This window comes from Pelophylax lessonae, assembly GCF_965119305.1.
Source record: "Pelophylax lessonae genome assembly, chromosome: 4".
NCBI lineage: Eukaryota > Metazoa > Chordata > Amphibia > Anura > Ranidae > Pelophylax > Pelophylax lessonae.
In genome coordinates, this window is record NC_138771.1 from 634,664,530 (window position 1) to 634,690,658 (window position 26,129).

Sequence of the window (26,129 nt, forward strand, 5' to 3'; positions counted from 1 at the left end):
AGCCCACTGTACCCATAAAAACCAGCAAAAACCAGTTTCATTTTGGCTTCCCCTTGAATCAACTGCATTTTAAGGAAATTGTAAAAATTTGCCAAATCTTTGCAGAAATTTAGGGAAAATGATTAAGTCCAATTTTGCAAATTCATAATAGAAATATATTATATGCTGCTTACCCTGCTGTGGCTGCCCTTTGTCGGACATCTTCGGGCGCGGTCTAAGCAGAGGAAATCCCAGATCTTTGGGTCACCATTCTGCCGCTGTCCGTTCTGGATTGGTCTCCAGCATTCCTGGGTTTAAAGCCTCGCACAGACGATAAGATTATAAAAACGAATGAATGTCCAGTTTTTGCATGCTAATCTCCATATCGAAAACCAATAGGTTACTAAAGTACAAAAATTTTCCTATGACAGAATAAAAATTTGGAAGTGATGTATTGTATATGGATTGTATTTTCCTACGAAAATTGTACTGATTAACTAGTTCTGGACCGCCCGCCGCAGTTTTACGTCGGTATTTTGACATTAAATACCGGGGTTATGGCAGCAGATAGCTGCCATAACCCCAGTATTTTTTGAAACTGCCGGCAGTCCTCTTTCTTATAAGGGTGGTCCCAGCAGCAGATTCGCTGCGGGATCACCCTTACAGTGCGGCGGGAGAGGTGCCCCCCCATCCCGCCGCTTCCCGGTCGTTTTCCCCGCTTACCGGACCCGCCGGATCCGCGCTCCTCATAGGAAGGAAGTCGAGTGAGGGCAAGACGGCCCCCACTCGACTCTATGGTCTTGGAGGACCGGAGCGACGTTAAACATTGTCTCCTAGCAACGCATTTGAAGAGCCCATTTTTTTTTCATCATGAAAAATTTACTCTTTTTTTTTTTTTTTTTTCTTTTTTTTAGTGTAGATGTGAGATGTGAGGTCTTTTTGGCCCCAGATCTCACATTAAAGAGGTCCTATCCTGCTTATTTCTATATTCTATTTAAAAATAGATAAAATAAATAGGAATAAAAAAATAAAGCGCCCCATCCCGCTCACGCGCAGAAGCGAACGCATACGCAAGTCCCGCCCACATATGTAAATGGTGTTCAAACCACACATGTGAGGTATCGCCGCGATCGATAGAGCGGGAGCAATAATTTGAGCCCTAGACTTCCTCTGTAACTCTTAGGCTCCATGTACACGGGAAGTTAGAAAAAACGCGCCCCAAAGCTAGTTCTGACGCCGGGAAAAAGCAGCTGTTAAACGTGCTTTCAGTAGCTTTTACCATTTGCGTTATTGCACGTTTTGCCACGTCGCTTTTAGCAGCGTTTTTTTCTGCCTCCATTCAAAATCAATGGTTCCCTATGGGAGCCTATTGATTTGAATGGAAGTCGCACCGCAAGTCGGATCAGGAGGATCCGACTTGCGGCGCGACTTGCGCTGTGAGAATCTTGAGGGGAACTCCACGCCAAACATGGGAAAAAAACTGCGTGGGGGGTCCCCCCCAGGTTCCAAACCAGGCCCTTCGGGTCCGGTATGGAATTTGAGGGTAGCCCCTTGCCGAAAAACGGCATGGGGTCCCCCCCAAAATCCATACCAGACCCTTATCCGAGCATGCAGCCCGGCAGGGCAGGAAGGGGGAGGGGACGAGTGAGCGGCCCCACCCCCCCTGGACCATACCATGCCACATGCCCTCAACATGGGGGGGTGTTGGTGCTTTGGGGCAGGGGGAGCTCTGCACCCCCCACCCCAAAGCACCTTGCCCCTATGTTGATGAGGACAAGGGCCTCATCCCCACAACCCTGGCCAGTGGCTGTGGGGGTCTGCGGGCAGGGGGCTCATCGGAATCTGGAAGCCCCCTTTAACAAGGGGGCCCCCCAGATCCCGGACCCCCTCCCTATGTGAATGGGTATGGGGTACACTGTACCCCTACCCATTCACCCCATAAAAGGCAGTGTATGTAAATAACGACTGGAGACGTTTTGGAAAGTTTATTAAAAATCTTCATCTGGTCTTCTCCGCTCTGCTCTTCTCCCCCTCTGCTCTTCTGCTCTCCACTCTTCTGCTTCTGTGACATGGGGGGGGAGGGGGGGGGGCCTCACAATGACGTCACTGGGAGTAAATGCTACATGAATCTTATGCCCTTACTCAAGATGGGCCAGAAATGCTGGGGGGGTTCAATGAGATTTCTCAGCAAAATAAAGCATTGAGATATGGATGGATGGAGGAGTTTGGTTTGAATATTAAAAATGAGTTAAGTGGCGTTTTTTGGTTTGTAGCGCTTAGATGCAGTGAAGTTTTGCTTAACCACTTCTGGACCGGAAGGATTTGCCCCCTTAGTGACCAGGCCATATTTTTCGATTCAGCACTGCGTTACTTTAACGGACAATTGCGCGGTCGTGTGACGCTGTACCCAAATAAAATTGATGTCCCTTTTCCCCACAAACAAGGATCACAGGCACTCTGTGATCATTCCAGAGAGAACAACGGTCTGCTGTGTTTACAACAGCTGACCGTTCTTCTCTCTCAGCGGGGAACGATCGCGGGTGGCCAGTGGCAATGGGAGCCGCCTGACACATGCATCGGAGCTCCCCGCGCGGCGAGCGCTCGCCCCCTAGCTGCAGGCGCGCGACTGACGTATACCTACGTCGGTTCGCGCAGGAGGGCTGCCCTGGCGGCGGGCGATCAGGAAGCGGTTAAAGGGGGGCCAAGTGAATGCGGGGCTGGGGGGCAGCAAGGAATAATCAGTTGCCTGTACAGACATCCAATTCATTTCAGCTAAACCTAGAAAATCTTGTTACTTTTGAGGACTCCTAATCACAAATAGCTGAGGGCCCCCAGACACCCACTCTGCCTAGTTTGCTTTATGGGTGAGCAGGAACAAACATACCAATGTCGTTTAATAAGCATGACATTTCGTATTTTTACTGCCAATAATTTATACCTGTGACCGTTCCAATCTTGCAGCTTGTCAAAAGTTGTGAAGACATGAAACAACCAGCTGGAATCATTACCGCTCTCATCTCATAGATCCTCCACCTTCTACTCATAATCCCTCTTACCAGAGTCCAGCTATCCGTCATCCACAGGTGCTATATTCCTCCTAACACATGCTATAGCAGGGTATATACTATATTTATATAGATTTATATATCTCCTCCTAACACATGCTATAGCAGGGTATATACTATCTATCTATCTATCTATCTATCTATCTATCTATCTATCTATCTATCTATAGATATATATATATATATATATATATATATATATATAAATATATATAAATATATACAGATATATATAAATATATATCTATATATATAGATTTATCTATATATATATATATATATATCTATATATATAGATATATATATCTATATTTATATAGAGATAGATAGATATATCTAGATATATATATATATATATATATATATATATATATGTCTATATATACTGTATATTATATATAGTTGGATGGATGGATGGATGGATGGATAGATTGATAGATAGATGGATATAGATCTATATATATATATATATATATATATATATATATATATATATATATACAGTATCTCGCAAAAGTGAGTACACCCCTCACATTTTTGTAAATTTTTTATTCTATCTTTTCATGTGACAACACTGAAGAAATGACACTTTGCTACAATGTAAAGTAGTGAGTGTACAGCTTGTATAACAGCTATAACAGCTTCAACTCTTCTGAGATGGCTGTCCACAAGGTTTAGGAGTGTGTCTATGGGAATGTTTGACCATTCTTCCAGAAGAGCATTTGTGAGGTCAGGCACTGATGTTAGAGAGAAGGCCTGGCTTCGGTCTCCGCTCTAATTCATCCCAAAGGTGTTCTACTATATTGGGTTGAGGTGCAGGTCAGTCAAGTTCCTCCACCCCAAACTCGCTCATCCATGTCTTTATGGACCTTGCTATGTGCACTGGTCCAAATCATTTGGTGGAGGGGGGATTATGGTCTGGGGTTGTTGTTCAGGGGTTGGGCTTGGCCCCTTAGTTCCAGTGAAGGGAACTCTTAAGGCGTCAGCATACCAAGATATTTTAGACAATTTCATGCTCCCAACTTTGTGGGAACATTTTGGGGATGGCTCCTTCCTGTTCCAACATGACTGCAAACCAGTGCACAAAGCAAGGTCCATAAAGACATGGATGAGCGAGTTTGGGGTGTAGGAACTTGACTGGCCTGCACAGAGTCCTGACCTCAACCCGATAGAACACCTTTGGGATGAATTAGGGCAGAGACTGCGAGCCAGGCATTCTCATCCAACAGCAATGCCTGACCTCACAAATGCGCTTCTGGAAGAATGGTCAAACATTCCCATAGACACACTCCTAAACCTTGTGGACAGCCTTCCCAGAAGAGTTGAAGCTGTTATAGCTGCAAAGGGGGGGCCAACTCAATATTGAACCCTACGGACTAAGACTGGGATGCCATTAAAGTTCATGTGTGTGTAAAGGCAGGCGTCCCAATACTGTTGACAATATAGTGTATATACTGTGTAGTATATACACTATATTGTCAAAAGTATTGGGACGTCTGCCTTATATATATATATATATAATTTTTTTTTTTTTTTTTTAGTATTATATGTGGTGTGATCAATATTTATGTATACTCAGTATTATTATTATTATTATACAGTATGGTACTAGTGGTTATAAATAAATATATATATATATATATATATATATATGTATATATTTATTTATTTATTTATATATAGGATAGGCAATACATACTTACAAGGTACAGAGTCCCATTTAAATTTTAGTAAGCTGCATGGAGTTCAGTAGCTCTGAGGACAAATATTCTAATGGCAGCACTCGTGGGGGGGGGGGGGGATTTAGTCTGTCATTGTAGCAGCACAGTGGTTAGTGGTTACCAATTCCGACTTGCAGCGCTTGGATCCTTAATCTGAATCCCAGCAGGGACACTACATGAAGTTTGCATGTTTTTCCTGTACTTGTGTGGTTTTCCTCCTTCACTCCAAAGACATGCTGGTAGGTTAATTGGATTCTGTCCAAATCTGGCCCCAGTATGTGTATATATGAATGTATGATAGGGACCTTAGACTGTAAGAGGGCAGGTGATATGAATGCACAATATCTAAATTGCTGTGCAAATTGTCAGTGCTCTATAAATACCTGTAATAAATAAAATCATCTGGACAGTCAAGGCGGACAAATCTACATTTTTTTAAAAAATTCATTAATTTTAGGTTAATTTTGATAATTTTATGTAATAAATCGTATTCTTGGTGAAAGGTTCCCGTGAACAATATAAGCTGCCCTTCAGCTCTGAGACCTCTATTTTTGTCTCCCATCAGCAGCACATTCTCGTTCTCCCACGTGTGTGGGCACAGGGGTACGGTGCCAGGCTCCCTGTGCCAGTGTTCCCACTTCTCTGCCCAACACTAGACGAGCCAGGGGTGTGGGTGAGGGCCCTCCTTTATTGTAAAAACCTCAATGTACGTACTGCTGCCATTTAAAAAAAAACCCTTACACTGGCAGAGCGTTTTTATCTGCAGCGCCAATTAATACGCGCGGTGGATGAAATCCCCAATACAAATAGAAGCAGCTAAGTAAAGAAAATTCAAAATGTCGTACTGTATATTCCTAAGGGATGATAACACCATTATTTCTGCATTGACCTATTTTTATTAATTTTAGTACGTTCCATGTTTTTTCATTGTTATTGCAGAGCAGTTTTATCAATATTTGTGTATATTTGGTATGATTATACCATGTGTATATTTGGTATGATTATACCAATATACAGTATGTGTGTGTGTGTGTGTGTGTGTGTATATATATATATATATATATATATAAAAAAAAAGAAAAAAATATATATATATATATTTTACATATATATTTATATATATTTTTTTATATATATATATTTTATATATATATATATATATATATAGTCTACATACCCCTGTTAAAATGTCTGTGGTTTCTGTGATGTAAAAAAATTAGACAAAAGGTAAATCATTTCATTTTATTCTATATATATATATATATATATATATATATATATATATATATATTATATATATATATATATTTTTTTTTTATATATATATATATATATATTTTTTATATATATATATATATTTGTATATATATATATATATATATATATATATATATATATATATATATATATATATATATTTTTTTTTATATATATATATAAATATATATAGTCTACATACCCCCGTTAAAATGTCAGGGGTTTCTATGATGTAAAAAAATTAGGCAAAAGGTAAATCATTTCAGAACTCTTTCTACCTTTAATGTGACCTCTAAACTGTACAACTCAATTGAAAAACAAACTGAAATCTTTTAGGGGGGGGAAGTAAAAATAAAAAACGAAATTAATGTAGTTGCATTAGTGTGCACACCCTCTTATAACTGGGGATGTAGCTGTGTTCAGCATTAAGCAATCACATTCAAAAACTCATGTTAAATAGGAGTCAGTACTCACCTGCCATTAGTTAAAGTGCCTCTGATTAACCCCAAATAAAGTCCAGCTGTTCTAGTAGGTCTTTCCTGACATTTTCTTATGCCCCGTACACACGTGCAGATTATCTGAAGACTTTTGTCTTCAGATTTACCTTTTCTATGTAGTGCAAGGGCCTGCCGGATTGCATACAAATTGAAAGTGTTTAGGTTTGACCTCATATTATATGGTTTTGGTAAGTCTGCAGACAAAAGTCTTCAGATAATCTGCATGTGTGTATGGGGCATTAGTCCCATCCTACAGCAGAAGCCATGGTCTGCAGAGAGCTTCCAAAGCATCAGAGGGATCTCATTGTTAAAAAGTATTATTCAGGAGAAGGGTACAGAAGAATTTCCAAGGTATTAGATATACCATGGAACACAGTGAGGACAGTCATCATCAAGTGGAGAAAATATGGCACAACAGTGACATCACCAAGAACTGGATGTCCCTCCAAAATAATGAAAAGATGAGAAGAAATCTGGTCAGAGAAGCTGCCAATAGTCCTACAGCAACATTAAAGGAGCTGCAGGAATATCTGGCAAGTACTGGCTGTGTGGTCCATGTGACAACAATCTCCCGTACTCTTCATATGTCTGGGCTATGGGGTAGAGTGGCAAGATGGAAGCCTTTTCTTACGAAGAAAAACATCCAAGCCCAGCTAAATTTTGCAAAAACACATCTGAAGTCTCCCAAAAACATGTGGGAAAATGTGTTGTGGTCTGATGAAACCAAGGTTGAACTTTTTGGCCATAATTCCAAAAGATATGTTTGGCGCAAAAACAACACTACACATCACCTAAAGAACACCATACCAACAGTGAAGCATGGTGGTGGCAGCATCATGCTTTGGGGCTGTTTTTCTTCTGCAGGAACAGGGGCCTTCGTGAAGGTAGAGGGAACAGTTCCAAATACCAGCCAAAATTGGCACAAAACCTTCAGGCTTCTGCTAGAAAGCTGAACATAAGGAGGAACTTCATCTTTCAGCATGACAACGACCCAAAGCATTCATCCAAATCAATGGAATGGCTTCACCAGAAGAAGATTAAAGTTTTGGAATGGCCCGTCCAGAGCCCAGACCTGAATCTGATTGAAAATCTGTGGGGTGATGTGAAGAGGGCTGAGCATAAGAGATTCCCCCACAATCTGACAGATTTGAAGAGTTTTTGTAAGAAGAGCGGGCAAATATTGCCAAGTCAAGATGTGCCATGCTGATAGACTCATACCCAAAAATACTGAGTGCTGTAATAAAATCAAAAGGTGCTTCAACAAAGTATTAGTTTTAGGGTGTGCACACTTATGCAACCATATTATTTTAGTTTTTTTTAGTTTTACTTCCCTCCACCTAAAAGATTTCAGTCTGTTGTTCAACTGAGCTGTACAGTTTATACGTCACATTGAAGGTTGAAAAAGTTCTGAGATGATTTTTTTTTGTACATCAAAGAGACCTGACATTTTAACAGGGGTGTGTAGACTTTTTATATCCACTGTGTGTGTGTATGTGTATATGTATATGTATATGTATATGTATATATATATATATATATATATATATATGTGTGTGTGTGTGTGTGTGTGTGTGTGTGTGTGATATATATATATATATATATATATATATATATATATATATATATATATATATATATGTATATATATATATATATATATATGTGTGTGTATATATATATATATGTGTGTGTGTATATATGTGTATATATATATATGTGTGTGTGTATATATATATATATATATATATATATATATATATATATATATATACATACACACACACGCACACGCATTATATATTGTATTCTCTACTACTGTATAGTGCAGGGTATCTATCAAGTATCTACAACATCATCTCTACCATAAGCAGATGTTCCACTTGGCCTCCCCCTATCCTTTGTTTGTTATGTCCCTTTGTCCCATCTGTTGACTGGACTGATCCATTCAGCAAAACAATGGAAGGGGGGGAGGATGGAGTTAAATTGGGGGCAGGGATGTTTATTGTACACTGACCACTAGTGAAAAAGAAATATTTTAGGGTCTTCAGCTTCCTTTGACACGCGGATTACTGTCTTTAAACCCCAAGTCTCCTTTTTTCCCCTGATAGCTAACATTTACATAGGGATGGATTTATTTTATGAGCAGAGGCTCGTATTTGCCCACATAAACGTTTAGAAAATATAAATTTTAAACCAATAATGGTTTAGTGGCATTTTTATTTTTATTTGTATATCTGTTTATTACTATATACAGCAGCCATTCTCAACCAGGGTCCATGGAACCCTAGAGTTCCTCTTGAGGTTTGAGGTTCCTTGAGCTGCAACTGATTGCCGTACCATTTGTTGGGGACTACATAGTTCCAGCTGTATGTAAAGGCACAATTTTATCTACCACTTTTTTTTGGGGGGGGGGCGCGGGCGCGTATTCTTCACACTAACTACCAATATAAGGGGCATTTTTTTACACTGGCCTCCAATGAAATGGTTTTCGCAGGGGTTCCCTGAAACTTCAAAAATATTTCAAGGGTTCCCCTGGGGTAAAAAGGTTGAGAAAGACTGATATACAGCATATTTAATATTAGTGGTTCTCAACCTCAGTCCTCAAGTACCTTTAAAAGGCCATGTTTTGGGAATTTCTCTTGGATAAAATACCAAGCAATTGATATTGATGTTTAGCACTTGTTTAAGGTGAAGGAAGTCCTGGAAATATTGCCTGTTGGGGTACTTGAGGACCAAGGTTAGGAATCATTGTTCTATATAAAATTACAAATATCTATGTAAGGCAGGAGTCTCCAAACCTTCTAAACAAAGGACCAGTTTACTGTTTTCAGACTTTAGGGGCCATCGGAAGTATACAATGTCCCAGCATCAGTGGGAGTAAACCAATGCCCTTATCATTGGTGTCATTGGAAGGAATTGTGCTCCATCATCGATGTCACTGGGCCCCATTGTTGGTGTCATTGGGAAAAATTGTGCCCTTTATTGGTGTTAGTGAATAATACAGCACCCCAAGGGCTAGATAAAAGCAAGCAAATGCACTCCGCCTGTGACCAATACAGGAAACATCGCCTCTTCCTCCTGCGTGGCGCCGCTGCTAGCCAGCATTTCCCGCCAGCAGCACACACAGCAGTACCAGCCAGAGCCAGCAGTACTCACAGCAGTACCAGCCAGCTGTACCCACCAGCAGTACCAGCCAGCAGTACCAGCCAACATTTCCCGCCAGCAGTACCTGCCAGCAGTACCCACTAGTAGTGCCAGCCAGCAGTACCCACCAACAGTACCATCCAGCTGTACCAGCCAGCTGTACCCACCAGTAGTTCCTATCAAAACTTACCACCACAAAGAGTCAACTGCGCTCCAGACTAACCAACATCATCAATACCAGCTAACATCACACACCTCACCAAAGAGAAGCAGTTGCAGCCATCACAATAGGGGTGAGTTAATTAAATGTTTGACAAAATATAACATGCACATTTTTAAGTTGATAATTTTGTACGGCCCCCGAATAATTTTATAAATACTCAAATGGCCCTTGGCAGAAAAAAGGTTCCCCACCCCTGCTTTAGTGCATCCTTTCTAAACCTTTTTATCATGGAGGAACCCTAATAAGGTCTCAGGAGAACCCCTGCTAAAAATTATTTTATCTACAGCTCATGGTACATAAAGCTGGTCATAAATATATTTATTTGTTGATCAGCCAGCAGGCTGATTGAAAAAACTTGCATATTCCCCCATCCACACAAGCAAGGTGGATAAAGGAATCCTCCCCGCTATGCTATAGTATTCTGACAGCAATGACTCCTCCTCTGTCAGCATACACTGATCGAATGGCAATTTACCAACATCCCGTCATTCGATCGACTCCTCTCAAACAGAAACAGTCACAGATGTATCAAAATTCATCCATTCCCTGCTGAACCAGCTGAATTGAGATCCATCTATGGCCATCTTTAGCCACACCACATTGGTGATCAATGAGAGAAGGGTCTGCTTGCACTGGTGTAGTGAAAATGTCCTTTTTCACTGGTGGTTGGTAAGAAGAATGCCCATCACTATGTTACTCTATGAGAAAAATCTCCATGTTAATGTTGGTCAGTGTAGGGCCCCTTATATTGGGGGGGCAGTGGGAGGAATGCCCCTCACATTGTCAGTGGGAAAAATCTTCTGCCAGTGGGTATTGACCTGACAAAAGAAGAGGAGATGTTCCGCTGGTCCCATTCCAGAGGTTCTGTTGAGTGGTGTTGGTGCAGGAACTATGGGGATGCCATCAGGAAAGAGATTTAACCATCACTGGTCAGGGAACCCCTTGCAACCTCTGGAGGAACCCTAGGATTCCACAGAACCCTGGTTGAGAAAGGTTGCTTTAGAGTTTCTTGATGAGATCATCTTACTGAATGGCCTGTTTACCATACCCTATAAATGGGTCTACCAGAAAGAAGTCGAAACCTCAAGGACCCATATCCTCGGATTCTCAAGAAGACTATCATCTCCATATGAGACTTTCTCAGTGACTTGATAAGAAGAACCTGATATCACCTGGGAACTCTTTGAGTTCTCACATGCAGTCCTTAACTGACTGTTTAATGATAGAGATTACTTACAGAGTTGTCACCATCTGGTCTTGAGTGGCTTCAAGCAGACCCGACTGATAATAATCCAAGTTCCCTGGAGGAGCTAGCTGGCCACAGACCCAACAGGTGTTCTTATCAGGATGCCTATTGTGACGGAACCTCAGACCCACACTGTACTTGTGGTCTTCCGTCAGTATACGGCTTCCTTGCAGTCATGAACATAGATATTTTGATGTAAGCCTGAATTAGAGCAATGACCTGGTACTGCATCTCTATAAATGGTGGGCAGGAGATCTGCATCTGATAGGACGATCCTCTAGGTACTCTTCATGAAGTGGGCTACATGAGGTGGGCTGGAGGGAGACAGTGGAGACAGTGTCTTTAGTGGCATCATGATACTGAAAGAAAAAATTAGATAGGGTAGTATGAGAATGGAATTTATGGGTCAAATGACGTGAAGGACTGTTGAAACACTCACTCATATGAAAGGGTAACTCAAAAGAGAGGAACTGAAGAATTCACTGCTATAAGTGATACGCTTTCCTAAAAACTGGTGCCCAAGGAGGATGCCCATGGGCGTGTGTTTTGCCTGTGCATGCGCTGAAGTGCAACTGTGGGAGACATCATACAACAGGGCAAGTACTGCTGTGGATGCCCAGACTGGGAGCCCCACCACCGAGCATGAGGAGAGGCACCAGGGACTGCAGGAGTCATCTTTGAACTGGATGGATAACGCCCAAGACAGAAACATCACCCACATATGCACAGGAGGCCCTCAGACATACCGGTGGCATCTTGGATGGGGCACAGAAAGAAGCAAGATGTATAAAAAGGCAAGAACTTGGAGGAAAAATTGTTAGTGTTCTCAGTTACTTGAAACACAAAGAAAAGGCGGGGAAAGCATCATAATGGACAGATGCCATGGAGACTTTTGCATGTCTTGACAATTTGGTTGAGAGCACAAGCAACTGTGGCAGTTATATCTTAAGGCATGTCTTGAATGCCACTGTTTTTGGAAACAGATCAATAGGTTTAGTTCCACTTTAGGCAATTAGTCTGAGATCTCTTTGTCCTGAGATACTCAAAATGGGACTCCCTGCTGCTGGCCTCATTAAGAGTCGATAGCAGAGATCTTAGACTAACGGAGATTAATCCTGGTTGGATGGCTGCAGGAAATAGGCAGGTAAGAGCAAAAATTAAAACCAGATAAACAGATAACCCGCGCATGGCGAGGACGGGAAAAAGAATGAGTCAGGGTTGGCTGGAGTTAATTTTATAGATAACTTGTCCGATGTGGTTAAGGAATGGAGTGTTAATCCATTGTGTTCTGCCATGATGCACCACCAGGATATACTGTGTGTGTTTATATATATATATATATATATATACATATATGTGTGTATATATATATACATATATATATGTGTGTGTGTGTGTATATATATATATATATATATATATATATATATATATATACATGCACAGTATTTAAAGAGGATTCCTAGAGGACTAAGGTTTAGCTAAAAAATGAGAACATATTACTACAGTAGCAGTCGCCTTTCAGGCAGGCGGTCTCTGATTATAGATCAGACAGATGAGATGAGTTATTGGTCTGACTCTTTGCAACAACAGAAAATAAAAAGAAATTGGAAAATGTTCAAAGGAACCAAAGGGCTCCACCTAGTGGTGGGAAATGAGAATGCATAATATTTAAATGTATTACTACGTTAACGTGACTATTAACTATTAACCTTATTGGCTAAATGCTGCAGCCACTCTTAAATGTTAACTGCATAATCACTTAAAATAAAATCAAAAGAAAATATAAGTAATAATAAATTTTCACCTAGCTGAATAATATTTAAAATTTTACTTTTAGTCCCTACCATATTATCTATCTATCTATCTATCTATCTATCTATCTATCTATCTATCTATCTATCTATCTATCTATCTATCTATCTATCTATCTATCTATCTATCTATCTATCTATCTATCTATCTATCTATCTATCTATCTATCTATCTATCTATCTATCTATCTATCTATCTATCTATCTATCTATCTATCTATCTATCTATCTATCTATCTATCTATCTATCTATCTATCTAATCTATCTATCCCAACAATAAATGAACAAAAATGTACCATGATTTTTTTGCATTCAAGCCTGCAGAGCATCGCACCCACAATCAATGCGTTGTGGGTGCAATATACAGCATTTTTTTTTATCTTCAGCCCAGGCCTTCTGTTATGGGACTGGAGGAGGTATTCAATGGACTACAAGTACAGTGACATCACCTCCCTGCTGTTGGCACTCTGTGCACCCAATGGAAGATGGGATATGTAGTGTTCACAATGTCTGCATGGACTTGTAGTACCACTTAAAGAAAAAGCATGTGTTGCTGCTAAATCTATCCAAAGGTTTTGTATATTTTTCTGGTTCCTGACCGCCCGTCGCAGTTTTACTGCGGCAGGCTGGCTCTCCTGCGCGAACCGACGTAGCTCTACGGTCGGTCACGTGCAGGGTGCTGTGGGGCGAGCGTGCGCCGATGGCCATGCGCTCCCGCCCCCACTAGGCCGATTTATGGGGCCAGCGGCCGCGATTGCCGATGGGCTCTCGCGATCGCTCCCCGCTGAGAGAGAAGGACGGTCAGCTATTGTAAACACAGTCGAACGTTCTTCTCCCTGGAATGATCACAGAGCGCCTGCGATCCTTCTATATAGGATCACATGTCTCTATGATTTTTTCACAAGCCCCTCCCTCATACAGTTAGAAATACTCCCCTAGGCTCGCAATTAACCCTTTGATCACCCCAATGTTAACCCCTTCCCTGCCAATGTCATTATTACATTACCAGTGCATGTTATTAGCACTGATTACTGTAGTAATGTCACTGGTCCCCCCAAAAGTGTCACAAATGTCAGTTAGGAGTCCGATCGGTCCGCTGCAATGTCGCAGTCCCGCTAAAAATTGCAGATCGCCGCCATTACTAGTAAAAAAAACCAAATAAATTAAAACAACATAAATCTTTCCCCTGGTTTGTAGACGCGATAACTTTTGCGCAAACCAATCAAAATACGCTCATTGCGATTTTTTTTTTTTTTACCAAAAATATGTAGAAGAATACAAATTGGCCTAAAATTATGAAAAAATCCGATTTTTACATTTTTTTGGGGGAATGTTGTATAGCAGAAAGTGAAAAATTTTTTTTTTTTTTTTTTTTTTCAGAATTGTCACTTTTTTGTTTATAGTGCAAAAAATAAAAATCGCAGAGGTGATCAAATACCACCAAAAGAAAGCTCTATTTGAGGGGGATAAAAAAAAAAACACATCAATTTTATTTGGGTACAGCAACGCATGACCGCGCAATTGTCAGTTAAAATAAAGCAGTGCCGAAAGGCAAAAAATGGCCTGGACATTAAGGTGGAAAATCCTTCCGGTCCAGAAGTGGTTATGCCACCCTTGAAACATGAAAATTATCCTCTCCCTGCTGTACACCATTTTCATTTTCTGTGTATTGCCATTGGTACATGTCCCTCATGGCAGTGCCCAGAAGCTAATGCCATTTTTATAACACTTTGCTTTTGATAAAGAAAAAAAAAAAAAATATATATATGTTTTACATATGATTGATTGAATGACAATATTAGGTGCTTATATGCTAACTTTGGGTTCTTTCAATAATAATAGGTTCACTTGCTAAGATGGCATTGCAGAAAGATGTTATTAGAACAAGTTATTCACCATCCTTGGAATATTTTGTTGTGGAGCCTGTACTGAAAATTAGGGGCAAATTTATTAAGCAATGAAGTTGACATATCTGCAGGTTAATTATCCAGGTGCACATGTTTTAAATAGCAATGGTTGATCCTGCACAACAGAATGGTAAAAGTCCCATTCAGCGTTTTCTAACTAGACTAGCGGTAAAGATAACAAGGTGTTCCAAAATATCTGAAATTAATGTCTCTTGTGATTGTTGACGTTCTTCTTGTGCAAATTTGTACGTAAAGGAGTTAGTACGTAAAATGTTTTTGCTTAGGTGGTCCTACATGGCAGAAGTCTAGTACTGGAGATGTAATGCTTACTCTTTGATGAAGATGTTAAGTCCTTGGTACGCTTATGTCCAGCATGAGTCAATGACTGTACTTCCTAATATTTACTTTTTACTTGTTACTTTTATGAATAAACCTCTAAGAGCTGGTTCACACTACCACTACCAGAAAGTCGCCCCGTGACTTGAAGAGACTTGTTTAGAGACTTGGAAGAGACTTGGAAGAGACTTGTGTACTACTTTGAAGAGACAGGCGACTTTGTCTGTGGGGAATGCCTGGCTAATCTCTTTCTTCTTCCTGGAAAGTCTGATAACAAGTCGTGTCAATTAAGATAAGGAGGCGACTCCCATTGAAGTATATGGGACAGTCGGATCACAGGTCGCCTCAAAGTAGTACAGGACCCTTTTCTGAAGTCGGAGCAACTTCAGTAGTGCCAATTAAGACGGTACTGATTGATTAACATTGCTTTTGTTATGTCAAGCTACCTGGGGCAACACAAGTTGCCTCACAAGTCGCGCTAGTGTGAATGGGCTCTTATACCTTTCACTATGGGAAAATTGTTGTTTTCTTTATTACCCACTGGCCCTCAAACAGAAAGCCCCCCCCCCCATCCCCATTAGCAGACCCAAGACCAAAATGGCAGGTGATGTCCAGAAGAGGGGAGGGAAATCAGAGAACGCCACAGTGGGGGTGTCTGCGCACAACAATTTTGATTGCGCTACACATGTTGCAGAGTGAGAGCAATAATTCTAGGCCCATTATTCACGGGTAACTCTGAACTGATGTCCTGTAGGCAAGTAAATGTCTCCTGCGCTCAAATGTTACATAAAGGCCAAAGAGGCAATGGCTATATAGTTAGCATCCGAAGTCTTGCTGCTATGTAAAAGCAAAAACCAAAATAGTTCCTTCGGCTGTCCAGAGACCGCAGGACCAATGACAAACAAACTTGAAGGTGTCCATAGAGATGGCTCTGAGGAAGAGGGTTCCCCCTCGAAACACGTTAGCCCTATGAACACCTTCAAGTTCGTCTTGTCATTACTAAGGATCATGGTCCTGTGGTCTCTGAACAGCCGAAGGAACTCTTTTGGTTTTTGCTTTTACATAGCGTACTCTTGTGAGTATACTGCATGATGTGGTTTTAACAATTTTCCAATAAATATTTTGTGGTATTGCACGAGGTCGGCGCCCTTCTCTTGTTTTTTTATGTCCTGTAGGGGCCTATGGAAAATATAAGGTACAGGAGTTTGCCACCTTTTCACGTGCGCATGTAATTTAAAGGTTTGACATGTTGAATATCTTTTTACTCGGCACAACCTCACCTTTTATATTTTACAAAAAAACAAAATGTGAAATATTTTGCGTTTATGTGCCCACTATGTTACCTTTAACCACTTGCTGACCAGCCTCTGTACATATACAGAAGCAGGTTCCTGCGAAACGACGTATCCGTACGTCGCTGCGCAGGGGTGCGCGCATGCACCCATTTGCCAGGGGGGGGAGGCTGATCTGCGGGGCCAATGGCCGCGATTGCCGCCGGGCACACGCCATCGCTCCCCGTAGAGACAGAACAGCGATCTGCCGTAGTAAACACAGCAGACTGCTGTTCTGTCAGCAATGAACACATGGATCCTGTGTTCCTCCCATTTAGGAACACAGGTCTCTGTGTTCATTCCATAAGCCCATCCCCTTACAGTTAGATAGCACCCCCTAGGGAAGCATTTAACCCTTTGCTTGCCACTGGTGGTAACCCCAGTGTCATTATTACAGTAACTGTGCATATTTTTAGCACTGATCACTGTACTAAGGTCACTGGTCCCCCCAAAAGTTTCACAAATGTAATTTATTGGTCTGATCTGTACACCGCAATGTCGCAGTCCCGCTAAAAATTGCTGATCGCCGCCGTTACTAGTAAAAAAATAAATAAAAATGACATAAATCTTTCCTCTAGTTTGTAGATGCGATAGCAATCAAAATACGCTTATTGTGATTTTTTTTTTTTTTTTTTTTACCAAAAATATGTAACCAAATAAAAATTGGCCTAAAATGATGAAAAAAATTATATTTTTTTAATGATTTGTTTTTTATTGGGAATGTTATATAGCAGAAAGTAAAAATTCTTTTTTTTTTTTTCAGAATTGTTTTTTTTTTTTTTTTTTGTTTATAGCGCAAAAAAATAAAAATCGCACAGGTGATCAAATACCACCAAAAGAAAGCTCTATTTTTGGGGAAAAAAGGACATCAATTTTATTTGGGTACAGTGTCGCACGACTGCGCAATTGTAAGTTAAAGTATCGCAGTGACGAATCGCAAAAAATGGCCTGGTCATTAAGCAGGAAAATCTTCCGGTACAGGACTGGTTATTGGATTTTTTACTGAAATTGTGCATTTTATAAGCGCCGTTGCGCTAATGTGACATAAAAAAATTGTACCTACCACTATTACAGTAATTCTCTAGGGCAGTAATGGCAAACCTTGGCACCCCAGATGTTTTGGAACTACATTTCCCATGATGCTCATGTACTCTGCAGTGTAGTTGAGCATCATGGGAAATGTAGTTCCAAAACATCTGGGGTGCCAAGGTTCGCCATCAATGCTCTAGGGTGTCTGCTATCAGAAAATATATCATGTTTTGTAATCTTCAGTGCTAAAATTATTTTTTAAACGTGTGCAAAATAATGCAAAAAACGCCTCCGACAGTGAAAGGGTTAATAGGATTTACTGCTAAGTTTTAGTTCTCGGAATTCGGGTGAATATTTATCGTGATTATTGTGTTTTTTTTCCCCTGAGAGTTCTTTTGGGTCACTTTGACTTCTTACATGTTCAGTTTAAAGAATTTTGGTGATTAGTACAATCAAAGTAGTGTTATTCCCTAAAGCAAACATTTCTTATTTTGCAGCTTACCAATTCTTAGATGTGGTGGCTGCATTCGTTTTATTTTTTAGGTTTTCTTACTTCTACACTATATTGTCAAAAGTATTGGGACGCCTGCCTTTACACGCACATGAACTTTAATGGCATCCCAGTCTTGGTCCGTAGGGTTCAATATTGAGTTGGCCCACCCTTTACAGCTATAACAGCTTCAACTCTTCTGGGAAGGCTGTCTACAAGGTTTAGGAGTGTCTATGGGAATGTTTCACCATTCTTCCAGAAGAGCATTTGTGGGGTCAGGCACAGGTCTGGTTCGCAGTCTCTTCTCTAATTCATTCCAAAGCTGTTCCATCAGGTTGAGGTAAGGCCAGTCAAGTTCCTCCACCCCAAACTCGCTCATCCATGTCTTTATGGACCTTGCTTTGTGCACTGGTGCGCAGTCATGTTGGAACAGGAAGGGACCATCCCCAAACTCCTCCCACAAAGTTGGGAGCATGAAATTGTCGAAAATGTCTTGGTATGCCAACGCCTTAAGAGTTCCCTTTACTGGAACTAAGGGGCCAAGCCCAACCCCTGAAGAACAACCCCACACCATAATCCCCCCTCCACCAAATGATTTGGACCAGTGCACAAAGCAAGGTCCATAAAGACGTGGATGAGTGAGTTTGGGGTGGAGGAACTTGGCTGGCCTGCACAGAGTCCTGACCTCAACCTGATAGAACAGCTTTGGGATGAATTAGAGAAGAGACTGCGAACCAGACCAGTGCCTGACCTCACAAATGCGCTTCTGGAAGAATGGTCAAACATTCCCATAGACACTCCTAAACCTTCTGGACAGCCTTCCCAGAAGAGTTGAAGCTGTTATAGCTGCAAAGGGTGGGCCAACTCAATGGACTAAGACTGGGATGCTTGACTGGTCTGACTTCAACCTGATAGAACACCTTTGGGATGAATTAGAGTGGAAACTGCGAGCCAGGGCTTTTCGTCCAACATCAGTGCCTGATCTCACAAATTTACTTCTGGAAGAATGGTCAAACATTCCTATAGACACTCCTAAACCTTGTGGACAGCCTTCCCAGAAGAGTTGAAGCTGTTATAGCTGCAAAGGGTGGCCCAACTCAATATTAAACCCTACAGACTAAGACTGGGATGCCATTAAAGTTCATGTGCGTGTAAAGGTAGGCGTCCCAATACTTTTGGTAATATAGTGTATTTTCATCTTTTGATCCGGCCAGTAAGTCTATAATTTTTCAAAAGCACAAGCTCTCCAGCAGAATGTATCAGATTACAGGGATGAGATAAAACATTTAACATTTACAGAAGTTCTTACAACAATCAACTTTTATTTATTCATGTAAAACCTTTATCCCAAACAGTTTGCTGTAATAGCTTATAAAGTGTGAGCTGGAGTTTGGCTTCAGTTTGTTAGTGTATTTAAATCTGCTAGCCCATAAAACACTCCCCTCCCTCCAGACTGACAATGCTGCTGTCCAAAGGTGCCCCTTGTGCTCCTTCATCCAGAGTGGGGGGGGTGATCTAATACAGGAGGTGTGTTACTGGCCAGAGCCACCAGGTGAAAACAAAGGGAAAAAAGCTTTAAAAAAAGAAAACTCATGCAGCCACCACATCTAATGGATGGTAAGCTTCACTCAGTACCGGGACAGGTTTGTTCAGTGCCCGGGACAAGGATGCGTAACTGCGCCCCCTACAGTGCTGTTCATGCATGTAGGAGAATGGGTGTACCGCCATGTCTCAGTCCCCTTTGAACTGGCTGTCCATGGTTGCCCTGGAGTATTCACTACACTACACTTTCCAGCATATAGAAGGTAGTTGCATATGCCCGGTGAGTTTTCTGTGTCAGCAGTGGGCAGATGGGGTTGGAATATGTGTGACATCAATAGCTATAAGAGTAGACCTAAATCTGCACCCTGCTGGTTGCTAGCCACTGATCTGGAGATTGGAGGTGGTAGAGAGGTGCCCTCCTTACTGCTCTGCCCTGGGCGGTTGTCCCTTCTTCCCACCCCCTGTCCCAGCCTTGGCTGCAATATAATACATTTTTGGTTTTGGGTTCAACACTGCTTTACTTTGTGAATAACTCCTTTACTGGGTATCTGTTGAGAATATGGTCAATAATCCTCTTCTGTGTTTTTTTTTCCAGGTTTCAGGATGCAGAGGGTTATGTCTTATATCCACAAATTGGAGACCGATTGGATTTACTTTGCCCACGTTCAGAACCTCGTGGACCTTTCTCCTCATCTCCCTATGAATACTACAAGCTTTATCTGGTGGGCACGGAGGACGAGGTAGTTACCTGCTCTGTCCTGCGGACGCCCAACCTCCTCCTCACCTGTGACCGGCCGGGACAAGACCTTCGCTTCACCATCAAGTTCCAAGAGTACAGTCCGAACTTGTGGGGCCATGAGTTTAAATCCCATAGAGATTACTACATTATAGGTAAGGAACCGCTTCCATTATCTCAAAGCACTGCTTGGCAGTAAGACAAGGTACAACACCCAATTACAATCTGTATTTTGCTGGTTTGGCTTCTACAGTCAGCACCTTGTCTTTCTTCTATGAATTGTTCTAAGGGTCAGTTCACCTAATAGTTTAAATATAAATGAGGCTGGGTAGGTTCGGGCCAACCCCTGGCTTCTTAAATAGTTACATAGTAGGTGAGGTTGAATAAAGACAATAGTCCATCCAATTCAACCTGTGTAGGTGTGTGTGGCCGTAATCATCTCACATACCCCTGAATGTTCTGATCCTTGAGATGTACGTCTAAGAGTCTTTTGAAAGCCACCATACTACCCGCAGAAACCACCTCTTGTGGTAGAGAATTCCACAATCTTGAAGCCCTAACAGTAAAGAACCCCTCACGTTGCCTGAGGTTAAAACGCTTCTCCTCTGATCGCATTGTATGCCCTCTTGTCCTCATGCAATTCCTTCGACTGAATAGCTTTTTTTCTATGCTGAGATCACCATTGAGATATTTATAAATTGCTATCATGTCCCCTCTCAGGCGTCTTTTCTCCAGGGAGAATAAATCAAGCGATTGCAGACGCTCTTCATAATCAAGGTCCTCCAATCCCCTAATCAGTTTAGTTGCCCTTCTCTGGACTCTCTCCAGCTCCAACACATCCCTCCTGAGGACTGGCGACCAGAACTGGACAGAATACTCCAGATGCGGTCGGACCAGAGTTTTATAAAGTGGAAGGATTATAGTCTTATCTCTGGAATACATCCCTTTCTTTATGCATGCTAATATTCTGCTGGCTTTGGCAGCTGCCGCTTGACATTGCATGCTGTTGCCTAATCTATCATCAACCAGGACTGCCAGATCTTTCTCCATTTTTGATTCCCCCAAGGGTTCCCCTCCTAACGTGTATTGTGCTTTTATGTTTCCAGTCCCCAAGTGCAAAACCTTACACTTCTCCACATTAAACCTAATTTGCCATGTCGTTGCCCACTCTGTAATTTTGTCCAGGTCATTCTGTAGGATATTTGCTTCATGCTGTGCAGTTATTGCCCTGCCTAATTTTGTGTCATCTGCAAAAACTGATATTGAACTACTGATCCCGTCCTCAATGCTGTTTATGGATAAATTGAACAGGGTTGGTCCCAGGACTGAGCCTTGGTATTGATGATCCAACAGTGAGATCTACCTTCCATAATTCCCAACTCTGTTCCTATCTTCCTGGTGGTTCTGACTGTTACCCCTGTTGTATGTTCCATCTATTCATGTTACTTGCTCCATAATACTAATAAACATTCAACAGGGATAGTGGGAACCCCTCATAATGGGCACAGCAGGTGTAAAGACCCAGGAACTAATCACAGGGATGGTCAGAACCCCTAATAATGGGCACAGCAGATCCGGAAACACAGCACAGGGATGGTTAGAACCTTTCATAATGGGCACAGCAGGTCTGCAGACCCAGGAACTCAGCACAAGGCTGATGGGAACCCCACATAAAGGGCACAGTGGGTCTGCAGACCCAGGAGCTCAACACAGGGATGGTAAAAAAAAAACTCATAATGGCCACAGCAGGTTTGCAGACCTGGGAATTCAACACAGGAATAGTGGGAGCCTTTTCTATTATGGGTCCAGCGGGTTTGCAGACCTGGGAACTCAGCACAGGAATGATGCGAACCCCTCATAAGGGGCACAGCAGATCTTTAGACCTGTGAACTCAGCATAGGGACATAATGGCATAATAGGCACAGAAGGTCTGCAGACCTGGGAACTCAGTAGAGGGATGGTGGGAACTCCTCATAATGGGCACAGCAGGTTTGCAGAACCGGGAATGCAACACGGGAAAAGTGGTAATCTCACTATTAACGGCCCAGCAGGTTTGCAGACCTGGGATGGTGGGAACACCTCATAATGGGCACAGCAAGACTGCAGACCCAAGAACTCAACACTGGGATGGTGGGAACCCCTCATAATGGAACCAGCAGGTCTTCTGGCCTAGGAACTCAGCACAAGGATGATAGGAATGATTCATAATGGGCACAGCGGGTCTGCAGACCCAGGAACTCAACACAGGGATGATGTGAACCCCTCACAATGGGCACAGCAGGTCTGCTGACCCCGGGAATGCAACATAGGGATGGTAGGAACCCCTCAAAATGGGCACAGCAGGTGTGCAGACCTGGAAACTCAACACAGAGATGATGGGAACACCTCATAATGGGTACAGCAGGTGTGCAGACCCAAGAACTCAACACAGGGATGGTGGGAACCCCTTATAATGGGTCCAGCAGGTCTGCAGACCCAATAACTCAACACAGGGATGGTATGGACCTCTCATAATCGGCACAGCAGGTCTGCAGACCCAGGAACTCAGCACAGGGATGGTGGGAACCCCCCATAATGGGCACAGCGGGTTTGCAGACCTAGGAACTCAGCACAGGAATGATGGGAATACCTTATAATGGGTACAGCAGGTTTGCAGACCCAATAACTCAACACAGGGATGGTGGAACCCCCCCCATAATGGGCCCAGCAAGTCTTCAGACCTAGGAACTCAGCACAGGGAAGATAGGAACTCCTCATAATGGGCCCAGCAGGTCTGCAGACCCAAGAACTCAACACAGGGATGGTGGGAACCCCTTATAATGGGTCCAGCAGGTCTGCAGACCCAGAAACTCTTGTTGGGGGGATGTTTTCTGACATATAATGCTCATATATTTTGGGGGGAAGTGGGTGCCGTTTGTCATCTTTGTCCTGGCCACTAGATTACCTTGTCCCAGCATTGGGCACCCACACACATCTGTAAGGGTCAGGGACCTCTTTTGAGCATTTCTCACGCTTAGGGCAGCCCATTAGAGATAAAAAGGGCTTCTCTACACACGTTGCGTGGAACCGCATGTTGCCCTCTGAAAGGCGTCTTAGTCTTTTGTCACAATCTTTCCAGTGACAGGGTTGCTGTTTCTATGGCGTTGCTCCCTCGCTGGTGGAAACACTAGTGTACAATGTACCTTGCCAGCTGTGCCCGTTCGTTGGTTAATGATAATGATGCCAGTTGGTTTTGGATTTTGTGATAAAACTGCAGCAATCAGTAAACTTAGAAAGAAGTTAAGACTCTGTATAGTCGGCTTCCCTGGTGGGAATTGAACCCTGGATTCGGCGCTGTGTGGCCACAATGGTAACCGCAGCACCAATGTAATATAAGGAGAGTCAGTAAAAGGGTTACACTATAAAAGAGCACTTTTTCTGTTTTATTACATGGAAGCCCCAGGTTAATCTTCAGCGATTAACATTGTAAAATGACATAACGTGACTTTGTGTTTTCCCTGGAAATAATCTCCTGCGAGTTAATCTTATAGACTAAAGAAACAAAAAATCCTGCAATTTGCTGCTCCTCTAATGTGCAGGTCATATAAGTCCTCAATGACTTAGGTCCTTAAAGTGGACCTGTCAGTATATCTACAAATTTACATAAATACACGCCTGACATGTCACAATATACAGTGCCACCTTTCATCATTATCAAGTCATCCTTGGCCTCCAGTACAATGACTTTGCCTAGGCCGAGATGATATCATCAGTCTGCTGCAGGCAGGATGAGGAATTTCCTTAGTTCCCTCACGTGATCAGACTGCAACATCATGTAAGGGGGCACTCTGATGGAGACACCTGATGTAAGGGGGCACTCATGATGGGGACACATGATGTAAGGGGTCACCCTGATGGGGACATCTGATGTAAGGGGGCACTCTGATGGGGACACCTGATGTAGGGTGGCACTCTTGATGGGGGACACCTGATGTAATGGGGAACTCTGATGGGGACACCTGATGTAAGGGGGCACTCTTGATGGGAACACCTGATGTAATGGGGCACCCTGATGGGGACACATGATGTAAGGGGTCACCCTGATGGGGACATCTGATGTAAGGGGGCACTCTTGATGGGGACATCTGATGTAAGGGGGGCACTCTGATGGGGACACCTGATGTAAGGGGGGCACTCTGATGGGGACACCTGATGTAAGGGGGGCACTCTGATGGGGACACCTGATGTAGGGGGCACTCTTGATGGGGACACCTGATGTAATGGGGCACCCTGATGGGGACATGTGATGTAAGGGGAACACTCTGATGGGGACATGTGATGTAAGGGGAACACTCTGATGGGGACACCAGATGTAAGGTGCACTCTTGATGGGGACACATGATGTAGGGGGGCACTCTTGATGGGGACACCTGATGTAAGGGGGGCACTCTTGATGGGGACACCATATGTAAGAGGGCACTCTTGATGGGGACACCTGGTGTAAGAGGGCACTCTGATGGGGACACCTGATGTAAGAGGGCACTCTGATGGGGACACCTGATGTAAGAGGGCACTCTGATGGGGACACCTGATGTAAGAGGGCACTCTGATGGGGATACATGATGTAAGGGGGCACTCTGAAGGGGACATTTGATGTAAGGAGGCACTCTGATGGGGACATCTGATGTAAGGGGGCAATCTTGATGGTAACACCATATGTAAGGGGGCACTCTTGAAGGGGACACTTGATGTAAGGGGGCACCCTGATGGGGACATCTGATGTAAGGGGGCACTCTTGATGGGGATATCTGATGTAAGGGGGCACTCTTGATGGGAACACCTGATGTAAGGGGGCACTCTTGATGGGGACACCTGATGTAAGAGGGTACTCTTGATGGAGAAACATGATGTAAGGGGGCACTCTTGATGGGGACACATGATGTAAGAGGGCACTCTTGATGGTGACACCTGATGTATGGGAGCACTCTTCATGGTGACACCTAATGTAAGGGAGCACTCTTTATGGGGATACCTGATGTAAGGGGGCACTCTTGATGGGGATACCTGATGTAAGGGGGCACTCTTGAGGGGGACACATTATGTAAGGGGGCACTCTTGATGGGAACACCTGATGTAAGGGGACACTCTTGATGGGAACACCTGATGTAAGGGGCACTCTTGATGGGGACACCTGATGTAAGTGGCCACTCTGATGGAGACACGTGATGTAAGGGGGCAGTCTTGATGTGGACAACCTAATGTAAGGGGACACTCTTGATGGGGACACATGATGTAAGGGAGCACTCTTCATGGTGACACCTGATGTAAGGTGGCACTCTTGATGAGGACACCTAATGTAAGGGAGCACTCTTGATGGGGATACCTGATGTAGGGGGGCACTCTTGATGGGGATACCTGATGTAAGGGGGGACTCTTGATGGGGATACATTATGTAAGGGGCACTCTTGATGGGGATACCTGATGTAAGGGGGCACTCTTGATGGGAACACCTGATGTAAGGGGGCACTCTTGATGGGAACACCTGTTGTAAGGGGGCACTCTTGATGGGAACACCTGTTGTAAGGGGGCACTCTTGATGGGAACACCTGATGTAAGGGGGCACTCTTGATGGGAACACCTGATGTAAGGGGGCACTCTTGATGGGAACACCTGATGTAAGGGGGCACTCTTGATGGGGACACCTGATGTAAGGGGCACTCTTTATGGGGAGACATGATGTAAGGGGGCACACTGATGAGGACACTTGATTTAAGGGGGCACTGTGATGAGTAGTCATGATGTAAATGGGGACTCTGATAGGGACATCTGTTT

At 42.8% G+C, this 26,129-nt stretch overlaps 1 protein-coding gene across 2 annotated transcripts in view; it reads left to right on the forward strand.

The window, feature by feature from the left end:
• EFNB3 (ephrin B3) overlaps positions 1 to 26,129 on the forward strand; it is a 164,596-nt gene that overhangs the window by 87,085 nt on the left and 51,382 nt on the right. For both annotated transcript variants that reach the window (XM_082254657.1, XM_082254658.1), the window contains exon 2: positions 20,178 to 20,473. In XM_082254657.1, coding sequence (XP_082110783.1) covers positions 20,178 to 20,473 — 296 coding nt within the window. The remainder of the gene's footprint in view (positions 1 to 20,177; positions 20,474 to 26,129) is intronic.